This window comes from Varanus komodoensis, unplaced genomic scaffold, assembly GCF_004798865.1.
Source record: "Varanus komodoensis strain SLA01 unplaced genomic scaffold, ASM479886v1 scaffold41, whole genome shotgun sequence".
NCBI classification, from domain to species: domain Eukaryota; kingdom Metazoa; phylum Chordata; class Lepidosauria; order Squamata; family Varanidae; genus Varanus; species Varanus komodoensis.
The window spans coordinates 5,752,824-5,773,661 of NW_025335954.1; the positions used below are offsets into that span (position 1 = coordinate 5,752,824).

The following is a 20,838-nucleotide window of genomic DNA, read 5'->3' on the forward strand; positions in this document are numbered from 1 at the left end:
TGGGAGAGGTGATGGGGAGCTGGAGGAAGGTGCTGTGTGCCACTCCACATTCCCTGCCCCCAGTCCTGGCTCCAGCTTTTGAGGACCCTTGGGCAAAAAGTGGCATGTGGCAGCCTTTTGTCTCTGCTTTCAAACCGTGTGAGCATGCCCCACTTGACATCCCAGAAACGAGGATGTGCCCAGCAAAAATATATGTAAATGGTCCAACACTTGCTCCCATTCATCCCATTTCCAATTCCAAGACAAATTTGTACACATTTGCTCCTGAGGTTAAGTTAGCCCCACTTTAGTCTATGGAGGAAAGTTGTACAAATTAGAAAGCTTGCGTGAATCTCTCATTATGCAGTTGCTTGACTTGTGCATCTCCCATTTGCCCAGGAAGAGCAGTGACCGCAAATGGGCATCGGGTGCAAGGAGAGCAGCAAGAGCAAGTCTGGAGTCTCCTGCCCATCTTCAACTCAGCCTGCACTAGAGAAAACATCTGAACTGGCCTCTTCTCTCACAAAGTCTCCCTTCTCACCAGCTGCTCCTGTGCCGCCTCCTCTGCCTCATCGCGGCTACCCCTTGCTCGTCTAGTTGGCAGAGACCCTGTGAGCAGGGAGGCCGAGGCATCACCTGCCTTCCTTCCCACCTCCACCAATGTCGAGGCCGGTGCAAGAGGCAGGTGAACAAACAGATTGCAGTTGTGGAGAGTAGGAACAAATCAAGGAAACTCTCATCAATGGGCCCTGTTTAGGTGTGGTTCCTTGGCAGGTGCTCAACTCGCCTACCTGTGACACTGGCTCTTCTTTGCCCGGAAAGCTGGAAGGTGGAACCTGGAATTCTGTCCCCTTCTCCCTTCACTGTTAGTCAAGGCTGTGTTCCTTCCCAGAAGGACCCAGTTTCCCCTTCAAGTCCCATGTCCTGCTCCCCATAAACTAGCAAGTGCAGCAGAGGAAGCTCTCTGACCGACATAACTGCAATTCAGTCAGACTCTGTGCTTGAGATGAGGAAATCTCATCTTTGCCCTTGGCCTCAGGCAGCAAAATGTCACAGTGACCACAAAGCCAGAAGTGGAATGTCATGTGTCTAGTTCTCTACACCGCAGTCACAAATATAGGTAAATGGCTTTTTAAAAATTACTTCCTGATCTTAATTTCTAGGGCTCCCCACTGAAGGCATGGTTCTCATCTGTACCTGCGTAGCTTCTGCAAGTGTACTATTGGGTTCCTCCAGATCTTTAGCTGGGTCCATCTTGTCACACTGTTTCTTTTCTTCATTCTTACTGAAACAAAAGTTCTCAAAGAAGACACTTCTGGACTCTGTCAAGCCTGGTGCTTCAGCATTTCCCACATACCCTGAGACCCTCTCATTCCAGGATCAGTATGTTCAGGCTCTCTGGCTGGCATCCTACAAATGCATGAAACCTGTCAGGAATGCTAGGTGAAGCTGGAACCTTAGATGGTTTGCAGAAGAACAGCAGCCTGGCAGGAGCGGATCTGTCCTGTGTCTTCAATAAAAATGTGCCAAAGGGGTCATGCTTTGAACCAAGCAAGAGGCAGCTCTGCCTCTGGCTCTGCCGCCCAGCACTCTCTCATGTGAACCAGAGTGCAGCCGGATTTGGGTCTTGGAGGGCACCTCCTTCAACAAGGGTGCCTTACCACCACCACCACCATCACCAGCTTCTCTCCTTCCTAGTCTTCTTTCTTTTGCTTGGTAGTCAGGCAAGCAGTCAGTGGGCAAGCAGTTTGGGGCATTTGCAGCTCCTTTTCACCTGCATTGTCTGGGCAGGGGAACCATCAGGAGGCAAGAACGAAGAGGACAGGCAAGTCCTGGGAGCTGTGGGTGTGGGCTCTGGGCAGCTACCCCAACCCCTAATGCTGCTCCTGGTGTAGGCAAGGGGTCTGTTTACCCCTGAGATCCCATAATGAAGCACCTGAGGAGAAACATAATAGGAGAGAGTCTTGGAATTGCAGGATAAATTGGACATTTTAGGGAGCCAGACAGAGCTTCTTATGTTGCCAACTGCTGATTATTAGAATAAGTAAAATGACTCAGGAATTAAGCTTGCCCAGAGCTTTGGAACTGACTGTTCCTCATGGAGCAGGGCTGGATCTGGAGTCTTTCAGCAAAAAGGAGGAGACAAGGTCAGGCACCTAACTGATTTACTGAGATGAGTCACCAAAGCATTGTCATTACTGTTGCATCACTAATGGAGGAATAGAGACCTTGCCCTTTCAATCCATTTTTTCCCTTGTTGTTCTGAACCCTGAAACCATTTTTTATCTGTAAAAAAGCAGACTTTTCTACACCTGTTATTGGTGTAATTGGGCCAGGTAGTCATAGATGGTCACCTATGCCGCAAGTAACAACAGTCTTGAGTATGGATTGAGTATGTGATGTCATTAAATCATGGGTCGGCACCGAACTATGGAATATCACTATGTACACATTCTGCACTATGGATTCTTTACTACAAATCACCCAAGAGCCAGTGTGGTATAGAGGTTAAGAGTGCAGGGACTGGAACTCAGGAGATCTGGATTCTATTCCCTACTCAGCCGTGGATGACTTTGGGTCAATCTCAGACTCTCAGCTCAGCCTACCTTACAGGGTTGTTTTTGTGATGATAAGATTGAGAGCAGGCAAAGGCGAAGTTTGTAAGCCACATTGAGTTCATTGTAAGAAAAAAGTGGGATATAAATAAATAATATGCTTGCTGTCATCTTGACTGCTCAACTTTTTTTTGCCAAGGGTTTGAGACAATTTCCCATGACAAGCAAACTCAAGCAGCTTGGCTGGCTGAAGAGGGAACCAACCTTCTAATAATCCCACTGTAATAGCTTTGTTGGTTCCTCCACCAGCAAGCCAGCAACCCACAGCTGGGCTTGAATAGGCAAACTGCTGGTCATGGCTTAAACAAGCCATGATGGGCTGCACTCATTGTATAAACCAAGGCTCAGTGCTGTAAAGACAGATTCCAGTCTTATGTATGAATCAGTAGTAATTACTTATACGCAGATAAGGCTACATTGTCACTGAGGCACATTATCCAAAGGGGGTAGATGTATTAGCCTGTAGCAACAAAAATAACAAAAAATCTTGTATAAAAGTCTGGTATGAACTTTCACAGACACTGTTCTATTAATCAAATACATGAAATGTTAACCTCAAATTGTCCAATTTATATATACATGCAGATGCAGATGGTGAGGTGGTGGATACCTTAGTAAAGGCGTCGGGAGTCGGGGGCGTCGGGAGCCCGGCGGCCTCGGGCCGGCGGCCGAAGGGCATTGGCCAAAGGGCGGTCACCGCCGTTTGGGGGGGCCGAGTGGGGGGGGCGAGTGGGGGGCTGGGCTGGCCAGGGGGCTTTCACTCTCGCTGTGTTAGACCCTCCTGCTGATCGCTGAATTTTTTAAATGTTTTTATAATTTTATAGTGTTTTATATTGTTTTATGGAGTCATCCCTGGCCATGCTGCCACTTGCATTTCCTGGGGAGCACACCGGCACTGCCACTGGGGTGGTGATGGGCAGAGGACGTAACAGCGGTGGGAGCTTAACGTGTCCGCATAGAAGAAGGAGGGACAGATGGCTGACACCTGTCCCTACTTCTGGTTTTGCTCCCAGCCAGAGGGTGCCAGGGAGTCTTGTCAGTCGCCCCTCAGGCCTGACGGTGCTGTTGCTTAATGCCAGGTTGGTCAATAACAAATCTGCCCTAATCCATGACTTGATTGTGGATGAGGGGGCCGACCTGGCCTGCATAACGGAGACCTGGGCAGGAGAGGGGGGGGGATGTCACCCTCTCTCAAATGTGCCCGCCCGGGTATCTGGTCCAGCACCGTTCACGGCGGGAGGGGAGGGGGGGTTGCTTTAGTTTACCGAGCCTCCATCTCCCTCACAGGACTTCCTGTCCCTTCGAGACCAGGGCTGGAGTGTCTCTACTTGGTGTTGGGCGACCAAGACAGATTGGGGATTCTGTTGGTGTACCGTGCACCCTTCTGCCCAACAGTCTCCCTGCCTGAGCTGACGGAGACTGTCTTGGACCTGGTGTTGAGGACCCCCAGGATGTTGGTCCTGGGGGACTTCAATCTCCATGCCGAGGCTAGTCTGACCGGGGCGGCTCAGGACTTCATGGCCTCCATGATGGCCATGGGGCTGTCTCAACATGTCACCGGCCCGACCCATGAACGTGGACACACTCTGGATCTGGTTTTCTCGACGGGGCAGGAAGAGGGTGGTCTGAGGGTGACGAATTTATGCTTGACTCCCCTGTCATGGTCAGATCACTTCCTGGTGAGGTTTGTGCTCGAGAGCGACCTCTCCCTCTGTAAGGGTGTGGACCCGATTGTGTGGGTCCGCCCCCGGAGCCGGATGGATCTGGAAGGATTCCTGAAGGCTCTGGGGGAGTTTCCGGCTGACAAGACGGGTGCTCCTGTCGAGGCTCTGGTCGAACTGTGGAACGGGGAGATGACCAGGGCTGTAGACACGATCGCTCCTAAGCGCCCTCTCCCACCGGGCAGAGCCCGCTCTTCCCCTTAGTATACTTCTGAACTGAGGGCGATGAAGCAGGTTGGGAGACGGCTAGAGCGTAGGTGGAGGAAATCATGGGATGAATCTGACCGAACACACTTAAGAGCCCACTATTGGGCCTATGCTGTGGCGGCGAGGGCGGCAAAAAAGAGATTTTTTTCCTCTTCCATTGCCTCCTCACAATGCCATCCGGCGGAGCTCTTGCGAGTGGTGCAAGGCCTGGTCCGTCCAGGTCCGAAAGAAGATCTGATTCCACCCTCAAAGGCCTGCTGTGACGACTTTGCCAGGCATTTCAGGGAGAAAATCGCTCAGATTCGTCACGAGCTGGATTCCACTATTGAGTCAGAGGTCTTAAGGGAGACACCGATGCTACCGTCTGGTCCAGAATTATTGGATGAATTTCAGTTACTGCGGCCCGATGATGTGGACAGGGTGCTTGGACGAGTACGTCCTACCACTTGCCTTTTGGACCCTTGCCCGTCTTGGTTAATAAAGGATTCCAAGCACAAGATTGGAACCTGGATCTTGGAAGTGGTTAATGCTTCTCTGAGGGAGGGTCGGGTGCCTGCCCCTTTAAAGGAGGCGGTAGTCCGACCGGTCCTGAAGAAGGCGTCACTGGATCCAGAGATGGCCACTAATTATAGACCAGTGGCCAACATCCCGTTTCTGGGCAAAGTGTTAGAGCGAGCGGTGGCGGGACAACTCCAAGCACTCTTGGATGAAACTGGTTATCTGGACCCATTTCAGTCCGGCTTCAGACCCGGGTACGGTACTGAATCTGCCTTGGTCGCCCTGTACGATGACCTGTGCAGGGAGAAGGACAGGGGGAGTGCGTCCCTGTTGGTTCTTCTGGACCTCTCGGCGGCTTTCGATACCATCAACCATGGTATCCTTCTGGATAGGCTTGCGGGATTGGGGGTCGGAGGCACTGCTTTGCAGTGGTTCTGCTCCTATCTCAATGGCCGATTCCAGAAGGTGGTGCTGGGGGACTATGGCTCTGCGCCATGGCAGCTATGCCATGGAGTACCGCAGGGGTCCATTTTGTCCCCCTTGCTGTTTAACATCTACATGAAACCGCTGGGAGAGGTCATCAGGAGGTGTGGGCTGCAGAATCACCAGTACGCTGACGATACCCAGCTCTACCTCTCGTTTTCCACCAATCCAGGTGAGGCAGTGGCTGTGCTGAACCGGTGCCTGGCCGAGGTAATGGGCTGGATGAGGGCCAATAAACTGAAGCTCAATCCAGACAAGACGGAGGTCCTGTTGGTAGGTGGTTCAGGCTTCGGAGAAGGTGAATTGAACCTTGTCCTGAACGGGGTTGCACTCCCTCCTAGGGATAAGGTCCACAGCTTGGGAGTGCTCCTCGACCCGGAGCCTTCACTCAAAGCTCAGGTAACAGCAGCTGCGAGGAGCGCTTTCCTCCAGCTTCGGCTGATTCATCAGCTGCGCCCCTATCTGGAGTACGACTGCCTCGCAACAGTGACTCATGCACTGGTGACTTCCCGTCTTGACTTCTGTAACGCGCTCTACGTGGGGCTACCCTTGAAGACGGTCCGGATACTTCAATTGGTTCAAAATAGAGCTGCCAGGCTGCTGACGGAAACTGGACGTTATGTTCACATGACTCCAGTTCTCCGGCAGCTTCGCTGTCTTCCCATTGAAGTCCGGGCCCAATTCAAGGTGTTGGTGATGACCTATAAAGCCCTAAATGGCTTGGGTCCTGGTTACCTGAAGGAGCGCTTACGTCCATCTATGCCCAGCCGCCCCCTGAGATCAGCGGGAGAGACCCTCCTCCGGGAGCCCTCAGTGAAGGAAATTAGGAGGGTGGGTACTCGGAGGAGGGCTTTCTCAGCGGTGGCGCCTAAGTTATGGAATGCGCTCCCCAGAGAGGTCCGCCTGGCGCCGTCGTTATTTGTTTTTCGGCGCCAGGCGAAGACCTTTTTATTTAAGCAGCATTTTAAATGTTAATATTATTGAATTTTATTTGGCCAGGGTGGCTTATTTTATTCTACTGTATATATTTTAATTGTTATTGTTTTAATCTATTGTGTATTTTATTCAATGTTGTGAGCCGCCCCGAGGCTTTGGCAAGGGGCGGCATAGAAATGTTTTAATTAATAAATAAATAAATAAATAAATAAATAAATAAATAAATAAATAAAGTATTGTCAAAGGTAATTGAAATCCAAAAATTACAGGCAGTAATAATTACTGGGTTTAATCAACTTGGGCTCTAGCCATTTCTTTTTTTTTAAATAAGTTTTATTTGAAATTATAATCCTAAAAAACAAAAAGAAACCTACAAACAATATCCATCATCAAAAACATCGAGCCCACTGGGTCAGCCCCCACACCCTTCTTTTTCCATTTATGATAACTTAAAAACATATTTAAATCTATGCGAAGTCCCATTTCTCTTGCCAATAATAAAAAGAGTCCCAAGTTTGATAGAAGTCAGTATCTTCCTTCTTCTTCTTCAATGATAAAGTCAATCTATCCATTTCTGCGCAATCCAGGATCTTTTTTAGAAGCAGTTCTTCGGTAGCTCTAGCCATTTCATTCCCCTAATTTGTTTCAATCCTGTTTTCTGATTTAGTGTGGAGGAAAAGAGGTTGAAATAGGAGGCCTGAGGCTACTGTATTTGTTGACATGGACTTTGGGGAAAGAAAAGAGACAAAGCTCCGAAACAAAGTGATGTTACAACACACCTGTAAAATTTGTGAGAAACCAAGCTGAGTGCAATGCACACATTGTAGCCTATTCAGGACATCGGACCAAGTGATGTCTGTCTTTTTCACAGAGGAAATAACAGAAAGGGAAGGGCGATACAAACTAGGGAACTGGTACAAGGGAAGTGCCTGAGCAGGCCTCCCATGGCTCAGTCCAATTTCCCCTTCCCCCTTCAGTGTCTAACTTCCTAAGAACAGTGAAAGACCTGATTTCTGATACTATGTTTGCTTTGGTCCATGGTAGATTTGGTTTTGCCACTTTGCTTTGTTACCAAGATGTCAAAAGCAGTAAAAGGGGTCTGTGAGCTTTGCCTAGGGTGAAAAACACTTTGGAGAACAGCTGGATTTTATACTGTCAGGATCCAACATGTTTTTCTTTCTGGCCTGCAGGTCCTTCCTGTAACTATCACAGGACCTAAAGAGCCTGAAGTGAATGGCTACAGACTGCCCTTCTTGGGACTCTGACTATGCAAACTATGTGACTTTACCAATAAGCCACCCCACCCCCCAATTTATTTTATTTTATTGAGTAATATCCTGCCTGATAAAGAGACATGGAGATCTCAGAAGGATTCAGATTTTTGGTGAACTGTTGGTTGGCCTAATAAATATTATGCTAATATGCCTACAAAACAGTAATCTGTTTTGGTCGGTAGTTCAGACTAGAATGGCATAGGCTAAATGGTCCTCAGGGCACCTCAGCTCTGAGAGTGTAAGTTCCAGCCAGTGGGTTGCTATGGCTTGTCAGATCATCCAAACCGGGAAGACAGGGGCTATTCAAGGGAGAAACAGAACCCATGGTTAATTTTAGGGTTATGCAAGGGTTGTTTAATCCGCCTGGCCTCAGATAACTTGATAGGCTGCAGCCATCCTTGTCCAAAGCCTGCATAGTCGTAACAGTGGCTGACATATCTCCTGTCTCCTCCTGAGTAAATTCACCCACATGGGCCTGTTGTGTCATGTTAGCTAGTCCAGCCTGTGTGAAGCACCTGGCAGGCGAAATGACCCGGCTGACCGGCTGCCCTTTGCTTGGGGGCTTGGAAGTTGAACAGGCCTGGGAAAGGGCTTGTTAATGCTGGAATGCTAATTGAGGCTTTCCTGGGATCATCCTCTCAGTTAAGGTGGGAGCTCCCAAGGTGTGCTTGTTGGACAGAGTGTTTAAATTCCCACTAGGTCTCAGGGAATGCATAGCAACCATTATTATATTAGCTTTCTTCTCTAGCGCCATTAATTACATTCATCTCTTTTCCTGCTTTCTTTTTCCAGCTGTGCTTTGCTGTTGTGAAATCAGATATGGCTCCACAGAGACCTAGATTTCAGACCATCTGGCCAGTTTGCAATGTTGCTGGAAGTGTCTTGCTCTTTCCTGTGGCTTGCTCTGAATCTGTTCTTGCTAAATTTCGGGCTGACTGGTCCATCTTGCAGCCAGTTCCAAGAGAAAACCATGGCACTGGCCATGCAATCAGTGCCTTTTTGCTCTTGCAACAACGCTTTCCAGGAGCTTCTTGCTTTATGGGGAAATAGAACAAAGTTGTTGGGCGGGGGAGGTGTTTTGCTGAGCATAGCTGAATCACCAACTTCCTCCCAGGTAACCAAGTTCAAATAACACAGGCCTACAAATTTTGGGAAATTATTGACCTCTGAGATAAAATGTGCTAATTCTTACATATTTTGATTAGATGCATTAGAAAGCAGATGATGAAGGTGCTGATTGCCTAAGTTTTCAAGGTATTTCACAACAAAGATTTATGCGCAGGCGAGCATATTTGCCTACAAGGGAGGGAGGTGTCTGATGATCATGCTGCCTTGTAACTTGTCAACAAAGTATGGTAGAACAATGAAAATGGTACCACATAGAAGTGTATAAATTTATCTTCACTTTGAGACTAAAGTTTATTACCTAACTGTAATTTATTGTTCTTTTATTGCAAGGCGCATTTATTTTAGTCAGATCTACGCATCATACAGTTACATCTGGTGACTTGCGAAAGTGTCATTGCCTCATATTTCCAAGGAACAGTTGCATGATTATTTTCCCTCAAAAGCCAAGTTGCCTGGAAACTTAGTAAACAACTCAAGATAAGATGAGGTTATATTTGCATCTCAAACGTGCAGTCATAAAAAAGGCATACCACCTATATTTTGGAAGGGCAAGCCTGTTTAAACAGAAAACTGGAACTTGTCTGCCAGCTTTTAGCACCACTAGATTGCAGGCTGAGCTGGTACAGGTCACGTGAGTCACAGTATTCCCCATGAAGGGGAAATGAGTTGTATTTCTGGTTGTATTGATACCATTCTTCCATAACTCACTGCATTCCTGTGTGCAAATGCACATTCAAATATTAAGGCAGTTTGGTGCCCTCTTTTGTCGTCTTTTCAGGGATGCAGTTACTCCATGCAGCTGCAGGGGCATGGAGTTGACCCTTCTTTGGCGCTGTGGTCTGGGCCCGGTGGGGATCCTCATCCAAGCTGCTGTTCAGCACAGAAAGGGGACTTAGGTCTGCAGATGAATTTACAAATGGATGCAGGCTGGTTGCAGATGTACTGGCATCCCATCTGTCTGGGCATGATCTCCGATGGAGATTTCAGTTTTGCTACATGCCCTGCTCCTCTCCTTGGGTTTATGGTTCCAAGATATTTAGGAATTCCATTCATCCCTGAGATCCTTGCCAATACAATGCTGGGTGCAGCTTTAGAGGCATTCTTTGGCCAGATGCTTTCAGTGGGTCCCCCCCCCACCCCCATGTTGTCTCCCATAGACCAGGACTGTGGATGCTATTATCCATTCTGCCGCATCTTCCTCTAGGCCCAATTGGCATCGGCTCCCTGAAGGAGGAAGAACCAAGTGGGCAGGCCATTCTCCTTACTGCTGACTGGCCTTCTTGGCAGCAGAGCCTTGACCATAACCAAGCATATTTTACTTACTCATTTATCATAATGAGAACCACCCTTTCCTTGCAAGGAACCCAAAGCAGCTACATAATCTTTCTCCTCCTGCTTGTTCTACCCTCACAACAGCAGCTGCAACAACAACCCTGTGAGGTAGGTTAGGCTGAGAGTCTGTGTCTGGCCCAGTCACCCAGTGAGCTTCATGGCTGAGCAGGGACTAGAATCCAGATGTCCCAGGTCCCCAGTCCAACATTCTCACCATCACACTGCACTGACTCTATTCTAAAATGTGAGTACCACTCTACTTTTTGCTGGTCTTGCTTCCATTCATTCTAAGAACAGCAGCAGTCTTGGCCTTGAACCCAGAGACCACTGCCATTTCGAGAAGAATGAGGAAAAGAGTTTGCTGCCACCATAGTCAGTACCCCAAAGCTGACCAGTTTATCCCAATAACCCCCAACACTTTGTGCTTAATTCAACTTAATGAAGGAAGATGTTTATGGCACATTATGGACTGTAACAAATTATAATGGTATTTTCTAGCCTATATGTGCCCTCCTGGTTTAAAGGCACAGCGACTATCATCCAGTGTAAGTAAATTATGTGGCCTGCATTGTCTTATATAGTAGGAACGTGTGTCAAGTTTTTTTAAAGGCAAAAAACTTTATTTTGGCACAAGTTGCAAATATATGTGTTCATCTTGAGGGTGCCACAAGACACTTAATTGTTCTTGCTGCAGTAGAATAACTCAACCACCCCTCCAGAAATTAGGCAGTATTTGACTGCTGAAGTTGTGTGTGATCATGAGCTTAGCTCTAGCCTCTGCAATTATTTGTAATACATTGTTGGGTCAATCATGTGTAGTACTCAAATTATTTGGGAGAATATGGAAGCCCTTAATGAAATGAAGGACCCTGTGCAACCAAATCATGCTGTACCCCCATAGCCTTTAAAAACCTACAGTTATGTAGACCAGGCCTTTGTGTCCCCTTGCAATTTGTGCACTTGTTGTTTGGGTTCTTATTTTGTCCTTCAAGGACTTTCTTTGGGGAAATTCCATTTGGAAACTATTTTCCAAGCCTTTGGCCCAACTCCAGCCCATTTTCAGCTTCTATGCTAGACAATGAGAAGAGCAAGATGAATCCATCCACTGATGGTGAACTGAGAATAATAACATCAGCTCAAATTTTTGGAGTGTCAGCAACACAAGTTGGTGAAAACTGAGATCCCAGAATTTGGTTGGGTGCACTCCTGTTTCTGTGGGGGATTGTTGGAGAGACAGAATCCAACATTTGTTGAGATGACCATGTGACTTTCTTGCTATAAAAACAACTAACAGGCTTACTTTAAAGCTGGAGGATTTATTGTAGCATAAGGTTACTTGGATTAGAATCCTCTTCGTCAGATGTATGAGGTGTTACCCTCCATTGACAGACCACGTTCGCAATGTATGGTGGGGCAGGAGATAGGAATGGATGCAGCCAGACATCTGCTGCAAGCAAAGAATACAAACCATCCTAATTCTGAACAGCAGTAATTGGTGCTAACACAGATATCCCTGTGTTTTGCTATGTTCATTCCCTTCTGTAGTGGAACAGGAAGCCATTGTCAGAATTCAAGCATAAAACAGACTCCAAGTGCTTCTTCAGCTAGTTCATATGTTGGAGTCTTCTGAAACTCCTTTGCTGGAGGATGGCAGCTTTCAGGGCAGTAGTATGGTGTCCCACCAGGAGACGGAAATGTCCCCCTGCTAATTTCTAAATCATGTACAGTATCTGATATTTGATTTGCATCCATGTATTCCCTTGGGTGGGCTGTGATCTGTGAAGTGCTGGAGGCAAAAAGGCATTGCTGACTGTTGATGGCCAAGATCATGTTGGAGGGTAAGCGGGTGAATGAGCCTTGGGTGATGTGCCTGAGAGGCCCCATGAAATGATGCTGCCTGGGTGGAAATGGGGACAGAGCTGGCATCTGTTTGCAGTTGAGAAATGCCTGACACAAACTCTTGAGGTGCGAGTCTCCAGCTGAGCAGGAAGATGTGCTGGAACACAGGATTTGGTGATAGACAAAGAGTGGGCAGTTTGTGGTCGATCTCTTCTATCAACTTGAGCCAGGTGAGGGATGGTGGGATGATGGTTGTCCAAAACATTTGGAAGGCTGCAGATTGCCTACTCCATGTGTAGCCCATGTAACTCGTGGTGACGACTGAATGGGAGCTGACAGTGAACATATATCTAGAAGCTTCTGGCACAAGGCGGCACCTGCCTCTCTGCTCCCTGCTTCATTGGACAGCATTATCCAGAAAGTGATGGTGGTGTTTTTTAGGGGCTGCCTGTGCAGGGATCCAGGGGGTGATGCCACCAGTCTTTCTGGGGAGAGAGCAGTGCTGAGCAAGTATTGCTCTGAAGTACTTGCAACTGTGTTGGCACACGACTTCTGGAAGGGCAGCCACAAAAAATAGCCACAGGGCCATTTACACTAGGGCATTCTTACCAGCGTTGTCGTGTCCAGCTCACCGGCCTGTCACATGGTGCCTGGCTCAACCTGTACTATCCTGGATTTCTTCAGCCCTGTGAGATCATGGCTTTTAAATATGTTTTCATTTTCTCCCTGGGCCAGGAGGCTTTCAGTCAGCTAGTAGGCTGTGGGGAGCAGGAGAAGAGGAAGGGACCTACCCTAGTTCAATCTTCCCAGGGCTTCTCTTTCATTCTCACTCTGCCTTGAAAATGCCCTCTCCTTGACAAGCCCTCCAGTGTTTGCTTTGGCTTCTCCCTCAAGAAACAAGGAACTGAAAGGCTTCTCCCCGCAGAAGTAAATCAGGTTATCTCCAGTGGCCTTGCTCACAATTAAAGTGCACTTACATTAAACCTCTGCACCCGTATTTCAGTTACCACGGTTATGCTTAACCATGGTTGACTGAGTCTGAAAAAATTAAATAGAACATTCCTGGGAGAGGGAGCAGGCCTGTGCAGCCAGTGCTGTGCCTCTCCACACTCAGTGCTCCCCTTCCCAGGCACCACGTACCTGGCCGGCCACAGTCAGCCTAGAAGGGCCTGCCACCCCCCACCCACCTGGCGCTCTCTCTTGCTCTCGCTTGCTCCCTCTCTCTCTCTCTCTCTCTCTCTCACACACACCCACACCCACACCCACACCCACACCCACAGAGAGGGAGAGGGAGAGGGAGAGGGAGAGGGAGAGAGAAGCAATGGGGGGAATAGAGGTATTCATGGGTTTTTAACTTCTGAGGGTGTCCTGCACCCTGAACCCTCGTGAATCTGGAGGGCCAACTGTACAGTATATAGTCTCTACTACTATCTGCAATTTCAGGCAGATATGGAGGTCCCACTATACTTCAGTGGAGCTAACTTCTGAGGAAGCCCACAGGGCAGGAGCTTGCATTCGCTTGCTTTTGGGTGGAGGGGGACCTGGTGCTGGGAGGGTTAGGAGGGCAGGCACAAGCAGCAGCAGCCATAATTTTTTGTTCAGGGAGTGGGCAGGAGGGGCTGTCAATTATGCTTTCCCTTTCTTAAAGTATCTCAGCTCTTTTCTCTTCCCGTAGCTAATGGGACTTCACAAAGGCAAACTCAGAAAGGGCCATTTCACTGCACACATCCTCTTTGCAGTTCTTCCAGATCCTCCTGCAATTGCATTTGGGATTGAAGGAGGAAGTTGAACAACCTCTTGGCATCATCAGGACCAAAATTGGAGGGCTGAGGCAACCAAGCCCAAAGAAACTCAATTGCTTAGCAGGAGCGGGTGACTCAGAAGTTGGAGGGCTCTTCACGCGTAGGAGGCCTGGTAGACCAGGGTGACTCTTGCGGCTGTGGCTGGACATGGCTCAGAAGAGCAGGCTGTGCTCATCTGTCCAGTGCAGGTCTCTTGTGCTCTGCCCAGTTCTGCTGCCATGCCTCAGGACTGTGCTCAGAACAGGCACACATATGGCTCCACCGTATGTAGTCCATGAATAGGATCACAGAATAGCAGAGTTGGAAGGGGCCATGAAGGCCATCGAGCCCAACCCCCTGCTATTGCAGGACAGCTCGTTACACCATCCCACTCAGGTGGCTGTCCAGTTTGGCCTTGCATGTCTCCAGTGTGGGATTCCTCAATGTACTAAATGTTTAGTAAGATTCTTGGGGGAGATCAGCACGAGAGCCCCTTCTGTCGATGAGGGAACACAGTCAAGCCGTTCTTGCAAAAACAGTTAAGTAAAAGCATCATCCTTCCCTTAGGAGGTCATGGAGGCTTCCCACAAATAAATAAGTTACAAACAAACTACTCCTACTCTGAACTCCAAGGACTGGGCAGATCCCCAGCAGCCTTTTTAGGGTTCCTTCAATCCTATTTTAACATATGGATCTCTTGCTTCTCTCCCTTTTTTTCTCAGCAGCTTTTAAACTTCCTAAATAATGTTAAACAGTCATGGGGTGGAGTCTTAAATGTATGAATTAGTTCATAGGTGAACTGCTAGACTTCAGGCTTTTCCTTGGAAAATGTGCAAAAAATTGTGCACATTAGGTAGTTTTCCCACATTAAGAACATTGTTTTCCACCACAGACAGAGCTCTTCAAGGGGCTGCTCAGACACTCTGAAAGTGCAGTCAGTCACTGTCAAAATGGGGAGCATGAAAGCCAACCAGAGAACTCCCATCTCCCAAGATAAAGAGGGGGCAAAGAAAAAAAAAGCTGCAGCAACCTGAAAATGACTCACAGCTGTGGCATGAGGGAATCCCACTGTCTTGCTGCACTGTGCCCTGGGAGGTTGAGCAAGAACAGAGAGAGAGAGAGAGAGAGCGCGAGCGAGCGAGCGAGCGCGCAAATGTGAGCAGAGCGCAAGCCTGATCATCTGTCAGGTGCATCCATGGGTTGTTCACACGACAATTATCCCATTGTGGCTTCTTGGTTGGGTGGGTTGGAGCAATATGCAAGCCTGCCCAGGAATCTAAGACCAGGTTCAGGTGAGGCTTGAAAGATTTTTTAAGAGCCTTACTACCATTCTCATGACATTGCGACATGAATCTGCCCCTTTAGCATGAATTTCCTGGTGTGCTTCCAACGGTCAATATGTGTCTTTTCTGTTTCCACCATGGGCCATTGTTATCAGCTCTGCCTGAGAATGCCTGGAGGAGCAGTCCGCACAGCTCAGAGGCAATCTGTATTGCATGTTTATTGTTAAAAATGGGCAGAGAGTCTACCAATTCATTTGGGGGCACTCTCAGCTGTTACTGAAATTATTCTGGTGCTGTTCTAGTCTTCACACTTGTCTGTTTTGTTTAAGAGAGGTATAGCCAACTTTTTGACAAGATACGACCTCCATAAATGGAACAGCACACCAAGAAGCACATACCTGGGACCAAGCAACTACGGAGTGCCTGCTATGCCTTCTTGCAGGCAGGCAGTGTGGGAAGCGGTGGGGAAGCCAGCGCAGGTGATAGCAGATGGCGTGTTCTACCCGGCCCAGTTGAACCTTACCCTAATGCAAAGGAGGACCGAGTTCCCAGAAACAACAGAGTTGCCAGAAATAACCCCTGCCTGTCTGCCAAGGTGTCCTGGCTTCACCTCTTCCCTTGCATCACTAGCGTTTTGGGCTGACCTGTAGTGTTCTGTGCTGCCTGGCTCCTTCTAAGCCCAAGCTACCAACTTTCAGCAACCTTAACAGGGACTGATGGAAAGTCGGAGTGGTGGAGAAGCTAAGCACTCTGCAGCTTCTGTCTCTTTCCTTTTTATCAGATCCTTTCTCCAGGAAATTCAAGGCAGCTACCACAGTCTCCTCCTATTTAAGCTATTTGTTATTTGTTCGATGCTTTTTTCTGCCTTCTGCTCTCATTAGCCAAAACAGCTTCCATAATGAATTGCAGGTATCCTTTCTAAAGCCATCCCCATCCTCAGGCTTACAATCTAAAAGACATGACACTCAAGGGGAAATGGCAGAAGATGAAAGTTGAGCTAGGGGCAGCATGCTCATACATGTGTCTTAAAGTTACAATTCTTATCACCAGCTGGAATGTAAACAGTTCAGATGACCTGATAGGATTGTCTTGGGAAACACCAAAAAACAGAACATGGACTCAAGTCAACTTGCAACAACCCAGCTTTAGGCTAGATATCAGGAAAAATTTCCTCACTGTCAGAGCAATATGAACTAGTTGTGGAACTAGTTGTCTAGAGAGGTGGTGGGCTCCCCCACACTAAAGGCATTCAGAAAGAAACTGGACAGCCATCTGTGTGTAACTTGGTGTCCTGCAACAGCAGGGGATTGGACTCAATGGCCTTCATGGCCCCTTGTAACTCTACTATTCTATCTTTCTGTATGATGTCTCAGGAGAGCTGCTGGACTAGCCCTGCAGTTCTCAACTTCTTCTATGTTCTGCAGCTTAATGGAATAATTAGAGTGAAAGATAATGACAATTCAAGGTCACCTCTCCAGGTACTAAATATGCTTAGACCACAGGACTGTATACACTTTGCTGGGGATAGGTCCCACTGAACTAACCTCTGAATAACACAGCATTGCACTGTTAATGTATTTGCACTGCATTTATTCTGTGCAACTTGCAAAGCTATTGTACTTCGGTTGCACCACTTCCATAAGAAGCAGCAACCAGGCCTGTTGTGGAGAATATTCTGTTAAAGGTTCTTAGAAGTATACTGTTACTATTCATTTTCTCAAGCATCTTGAGGTCTAGCTAGGTGAGAGCTGGGGAGAGCCAAATTTTGTTGGGGTCTCAGGAATTAGATTTGGATTAGATTTGCTTCTCTCTTTGCTCACTTTCTCTGTAACCTGATGGAATATTAGGCTCCGGGATAAGGACAGACTCAAGGCCACCCACTGGATCTGAGCTGGGAGGCTTTTCATTGCTTAACCTATCCAGGACTCTGCTTTCTTTCCTAAAACATTCCTTCTCTTTCCCAACTCCCCATCCTCAGCCCTCTAGGATGCATCCAGTCCAAAAGTTCTTGTGCGCACTGATGGTGCTGACAGCATCCTTTGCCTTTCTCTACCTTCATGTGTGGTCACCGAAGCCGTACAGTACAGTGGACTTGCGTCGTCGGCCTGAACAAAGGCCTGAACAGCTGCTGAGTGATCGCCTCCTGGTGCCTGACAAGAAATATGCACACATTGCTTTCCGAATCAAGGAGGAGATCCTGGAGTAAGGGCCTCCCTGTTCGCTAGTTCCCCGTGGCCCCAGTTTGCTTGCATCCATCCCTCAAAGAACACTGCCTTTATATTGCATTTGGGAGCAGAGTTGCATTACACATGTGTTAGAAATGATAATTGGTATGCACTTGGTCTGGGCAGACTTTAGGCTTGCACAATCTGTTTTTAAGTAGAACCCCATGTTCCGCCCATGACAGCCTGATGCAAAGGACAGAGCTAGAGAATGCTCAGGATTTGTTTTGAAGATGAGACTGAAGCAAGTTCTTAATCTTTCCACATGCCAGTTTCCCCAAGCTTTTCCTCTTTTAGCAGTACAATCTAGATATCCAGGTAACCATGGTGAGATGTGCTGGACTCCTTCTCACAGAATGGATTATTTGGGGGCAGCAAGCCATGGCTTGTTCTTGGGGTTACTGGACCCATGATGGGCTGTCATTATCCAGCACACCAGTCCCATCATGGGTTCATGGAAGCGGTGAGCAAGATGTTGAGCAAGAATGACAACAACCTCTTGCCACTTTTGCCGAGTGCAGCTGACCCACCACCACTGCGCTTTGCAGGATCCCTCAGTGGCTTGCTCTCACATGTGCTGGTTTCAACTCCTTTGCAGTGGTTGCACCTTCTCCCCCATTTTTGTCAGAGATTGCTTTTTGCCATCTCCAAAGTGGCAGGTAGTGGAAGCCCCTCCAACGTGCCCAAACAGCACACTACAGCAGCCATCAGTTGCTTGCCACCTTTTTATTTTTTTGTTCACCAGAAATACGCACATTGTTATAGTTCTTGTCATTTTTTAAAAAATGATTGGTAATGCACAACCCTGGCTACTTAAAATGGGAATTGTTAATTAGTCAATGTCCTGATAAGCTCCTGCTGCCAAAGCAGACAACATCCATGGACTTTGACAAGCCAGGATTCAAATACATTACTTTGGTTTCACTTGACAGCCATCAAATTGTGAGTTGTCAAGCATAAAACAAAAGTCCTAGAAGATCTTTGCTTGGGAAAGGGGTAGTGATTACATCAGCTTCTTCACAGTGATCTCCTGTAGATCTTAAGTGTGAACATGACAGTTCTCCGTATTCTCCACCTCTCCCACTGTTTTGTAAGCCTCCATGTTCTTAGGAAGGTAGGAAAGTGCAGCCTGTCTCCTTAGTGGGAGTAATTACCCTTGACACCTGCCAAAAGTAAAGATTTCTTTTAAAATAGGTTTTTTGATAGGGATTTAAAGAGATTTCATGGCTGTCACCACAGAGATTGCCAAAAAAAATCTCCAGGTGATAAGAAAGAGCAGAGGTTAAGCCACATCAACTGCAAAAAGGGATTATCAGAGGAGGTGGGAGCTTGAGTTGTTATGTCCCTTGAGATACTGGCAGGAGAACCAAGGGGCAGAGGAGGGGCAACCCACAGTGAACCCACTTGCCTGTTGAGTGGATCATGGGTTGCTCATTGTTCTCAGAGTGGGTTGGTGTGAGTTTGTTGCTGTCACTGGGAGTCAGAAATCTTTGCTAGTGTACTGCAAGTTACCCATTAGAGTCAACTGTATCTTCTGCCATTCTCTGTGCTCAACGTCAGCTTCCAACACTCCCCCTCCCCCCCACCATTGAGTACCTGCATACCCGAAGCTAGGGATGGATGCAACTTTACACAAGGCAATGAGTACCTGGGCTTAGCTATAAATTTGGTGTACCTGGCCAGAGAAGATCCTGGAACAATGTTAATTCACACATCTCCATCCCCTTCACAGTCTTCTTCCTAAGAATTCCTGCAAATGTGAGATGGGAAGTAGGATAAACCTGCCCTTTCAGAAGCAACTCTTTGGCCATGTTAATTCTCTGGAATTTGAAAATGCCTTCAGGCCTTCTGAACTGCCAGAGATCAATAACAGACGAGAACAAGAGTACCGCAATTACCGGCAGAGGTAAGTTGTATCTATGGCTGTGTGTATTGTGTTGTGTTGTGTTGTGTTTCTTTTCAACTGCACCATGCAAGTTCAGAAGTTAGGATGGTAGGAAACCAGCTTACACTGAGTAAGGTCATGTTCAGTCTTGGTTGTACCATGTCTCCAGGAATCAGGCAAGGTTCATTACTAGCCCCATCCAGAGATGCCAGAGATTGAGGCCAGGGGTTTTTCAGGAAAAACATGTGTGCTGCTAACAAACTGGAGCTACAGCAAGCTGGAACCAGGTATTTGACAGTCATATGGAATCATTGCAATAAAGATATTATAACAGGAGTGTGTGCCTTAACAGACTAACTTATTTCCCCGTCTCTCCAAATTGGAAGGCTCATCATGAGAAGATTGAAATAGATATTTGATGTAGTCTATTGCTTTAAATATTGAGTTAGGTCTTGGTGGTCTGCAGCCACAAAAGGTATTTAAAGGGAGTCCATGATGTAGGAAAGGTTCAGAACCACTGCCTTAGGTGACTCAGAAATCAACCTCAGTATACACTGCTATGCAATAGATAAAAGCCATCTGCCGTACAGACTAAAAGATCACAGTGAGATAAAAACTGTTCAGCTAAGGTTTTCCTAGTGCCTTCTATTAAAAACATAAGGAGAGTGGTCTGACAGGACTGCTTGGGTGGGGTGTTCCATAATGCAGGGGCTGCTGTCAAGAAGGCCTCATCACTTGCCACCATTTTTCTAGCCCAGCTAGGCTGTGGCATCCAAAACGGGGCTTCATCGGATGGCAACACAGAGCTAATGCAGGAAACAGCATTCCTATTAAGGAACCTATACTGAGGTTGCATATTGAATTCCTCTCGGACTCCTCTCTCAACCTATCTGGGAGCCCCTGAGCCTTTCAAAGGAATGAGCCATATTCTCTGCAGCCTATTCTGGTGAACAAACAGCTGCCACAGTTTACACTGGTTTCAGAGTTTTCAAAGTCATTTACCTTGGCACATCCATCTAGAACTTTCCACTTCTGTGCCTTTAGTAAGTGCTTAGTACACAAATACTAGCAGATGATAATGTTATTTCCTTGCTGGGAAACCTTCACTGGGTGATTCCTGAAGGTCAAACTGCTGCTGAAAGTATCATGGCAGGCTGGGCTGGGTTGGGATTTATTTTTAAAACACTTGGAATTGTTGTCCAACACATCGGGAGGGCACCAGACTCAGGCAGGCAGTTGTAACCTGTCCAGCCCGGTGGGAAGGAATGGGCAGCCCATTTTTCTGCTGGAGCCAGTGTGCAAGCTTGCAAGTGTAGCTCACGCCTGGTCTCCCTGTTGAGGCTTAAAGACTACTTGCTAAGGTTGCTCCTTGCCCTTGCATATAGAAGGACAGTGTGCAACAGGGAGCAATGAAGTTTTATGGAAATACCATAAGTAAAACAGTAGTCAGAAAGTAACTTTGCTAAAAGCAAGCAAAGAAGACCAAGCAATTAACAAAACCTGAAATGCTCCAGCTGCAACTTTGTTTCCCTCATTTTTATTTTTTAGAACAAAAAAACCATAAATACAATCACAACAATAATAATAGAACATAACAAGAACACAATAATTAAAAAGAATAAATGAAAGAGTGCACCCACCACCCCAGAGACCCC

The 20,838-nt window shown here is 47.3% G+C and overlaps 1 protein-coding gene across 3 annotated transcripts in view; it reads left to right on the plus strand.

Annotated features, from left to right (window-relative positions):
- B4GALNT1 (beta-1,4-N-acetyl-galactosaminyltransferase 1) overlaps positions 1-20,838 on the plus strand; it is a 51,446-nt gene that overhangs the window by 11,036 nt on the left and 19,572 nt on the right. For 2 of the 3 annotated variants that reach the window (XM_044443270.1, XM_044443271.1), the window contains exons 2-3: positions 17,055-17,278; positions 19,031-19,204. In XM_044443270.1, coding sequence (XP_044299205.1) covers positions 17,055-17,278; positions 19,031-19,204 — 398 coding nt within the window. The remainder of the gene's footprint in view (positions 1-17,054; positions 17,279-19,030; positions 19,205-20,838) is intronic. The other variant, XM_044443272.1, reaches the window with a different exon arrangement.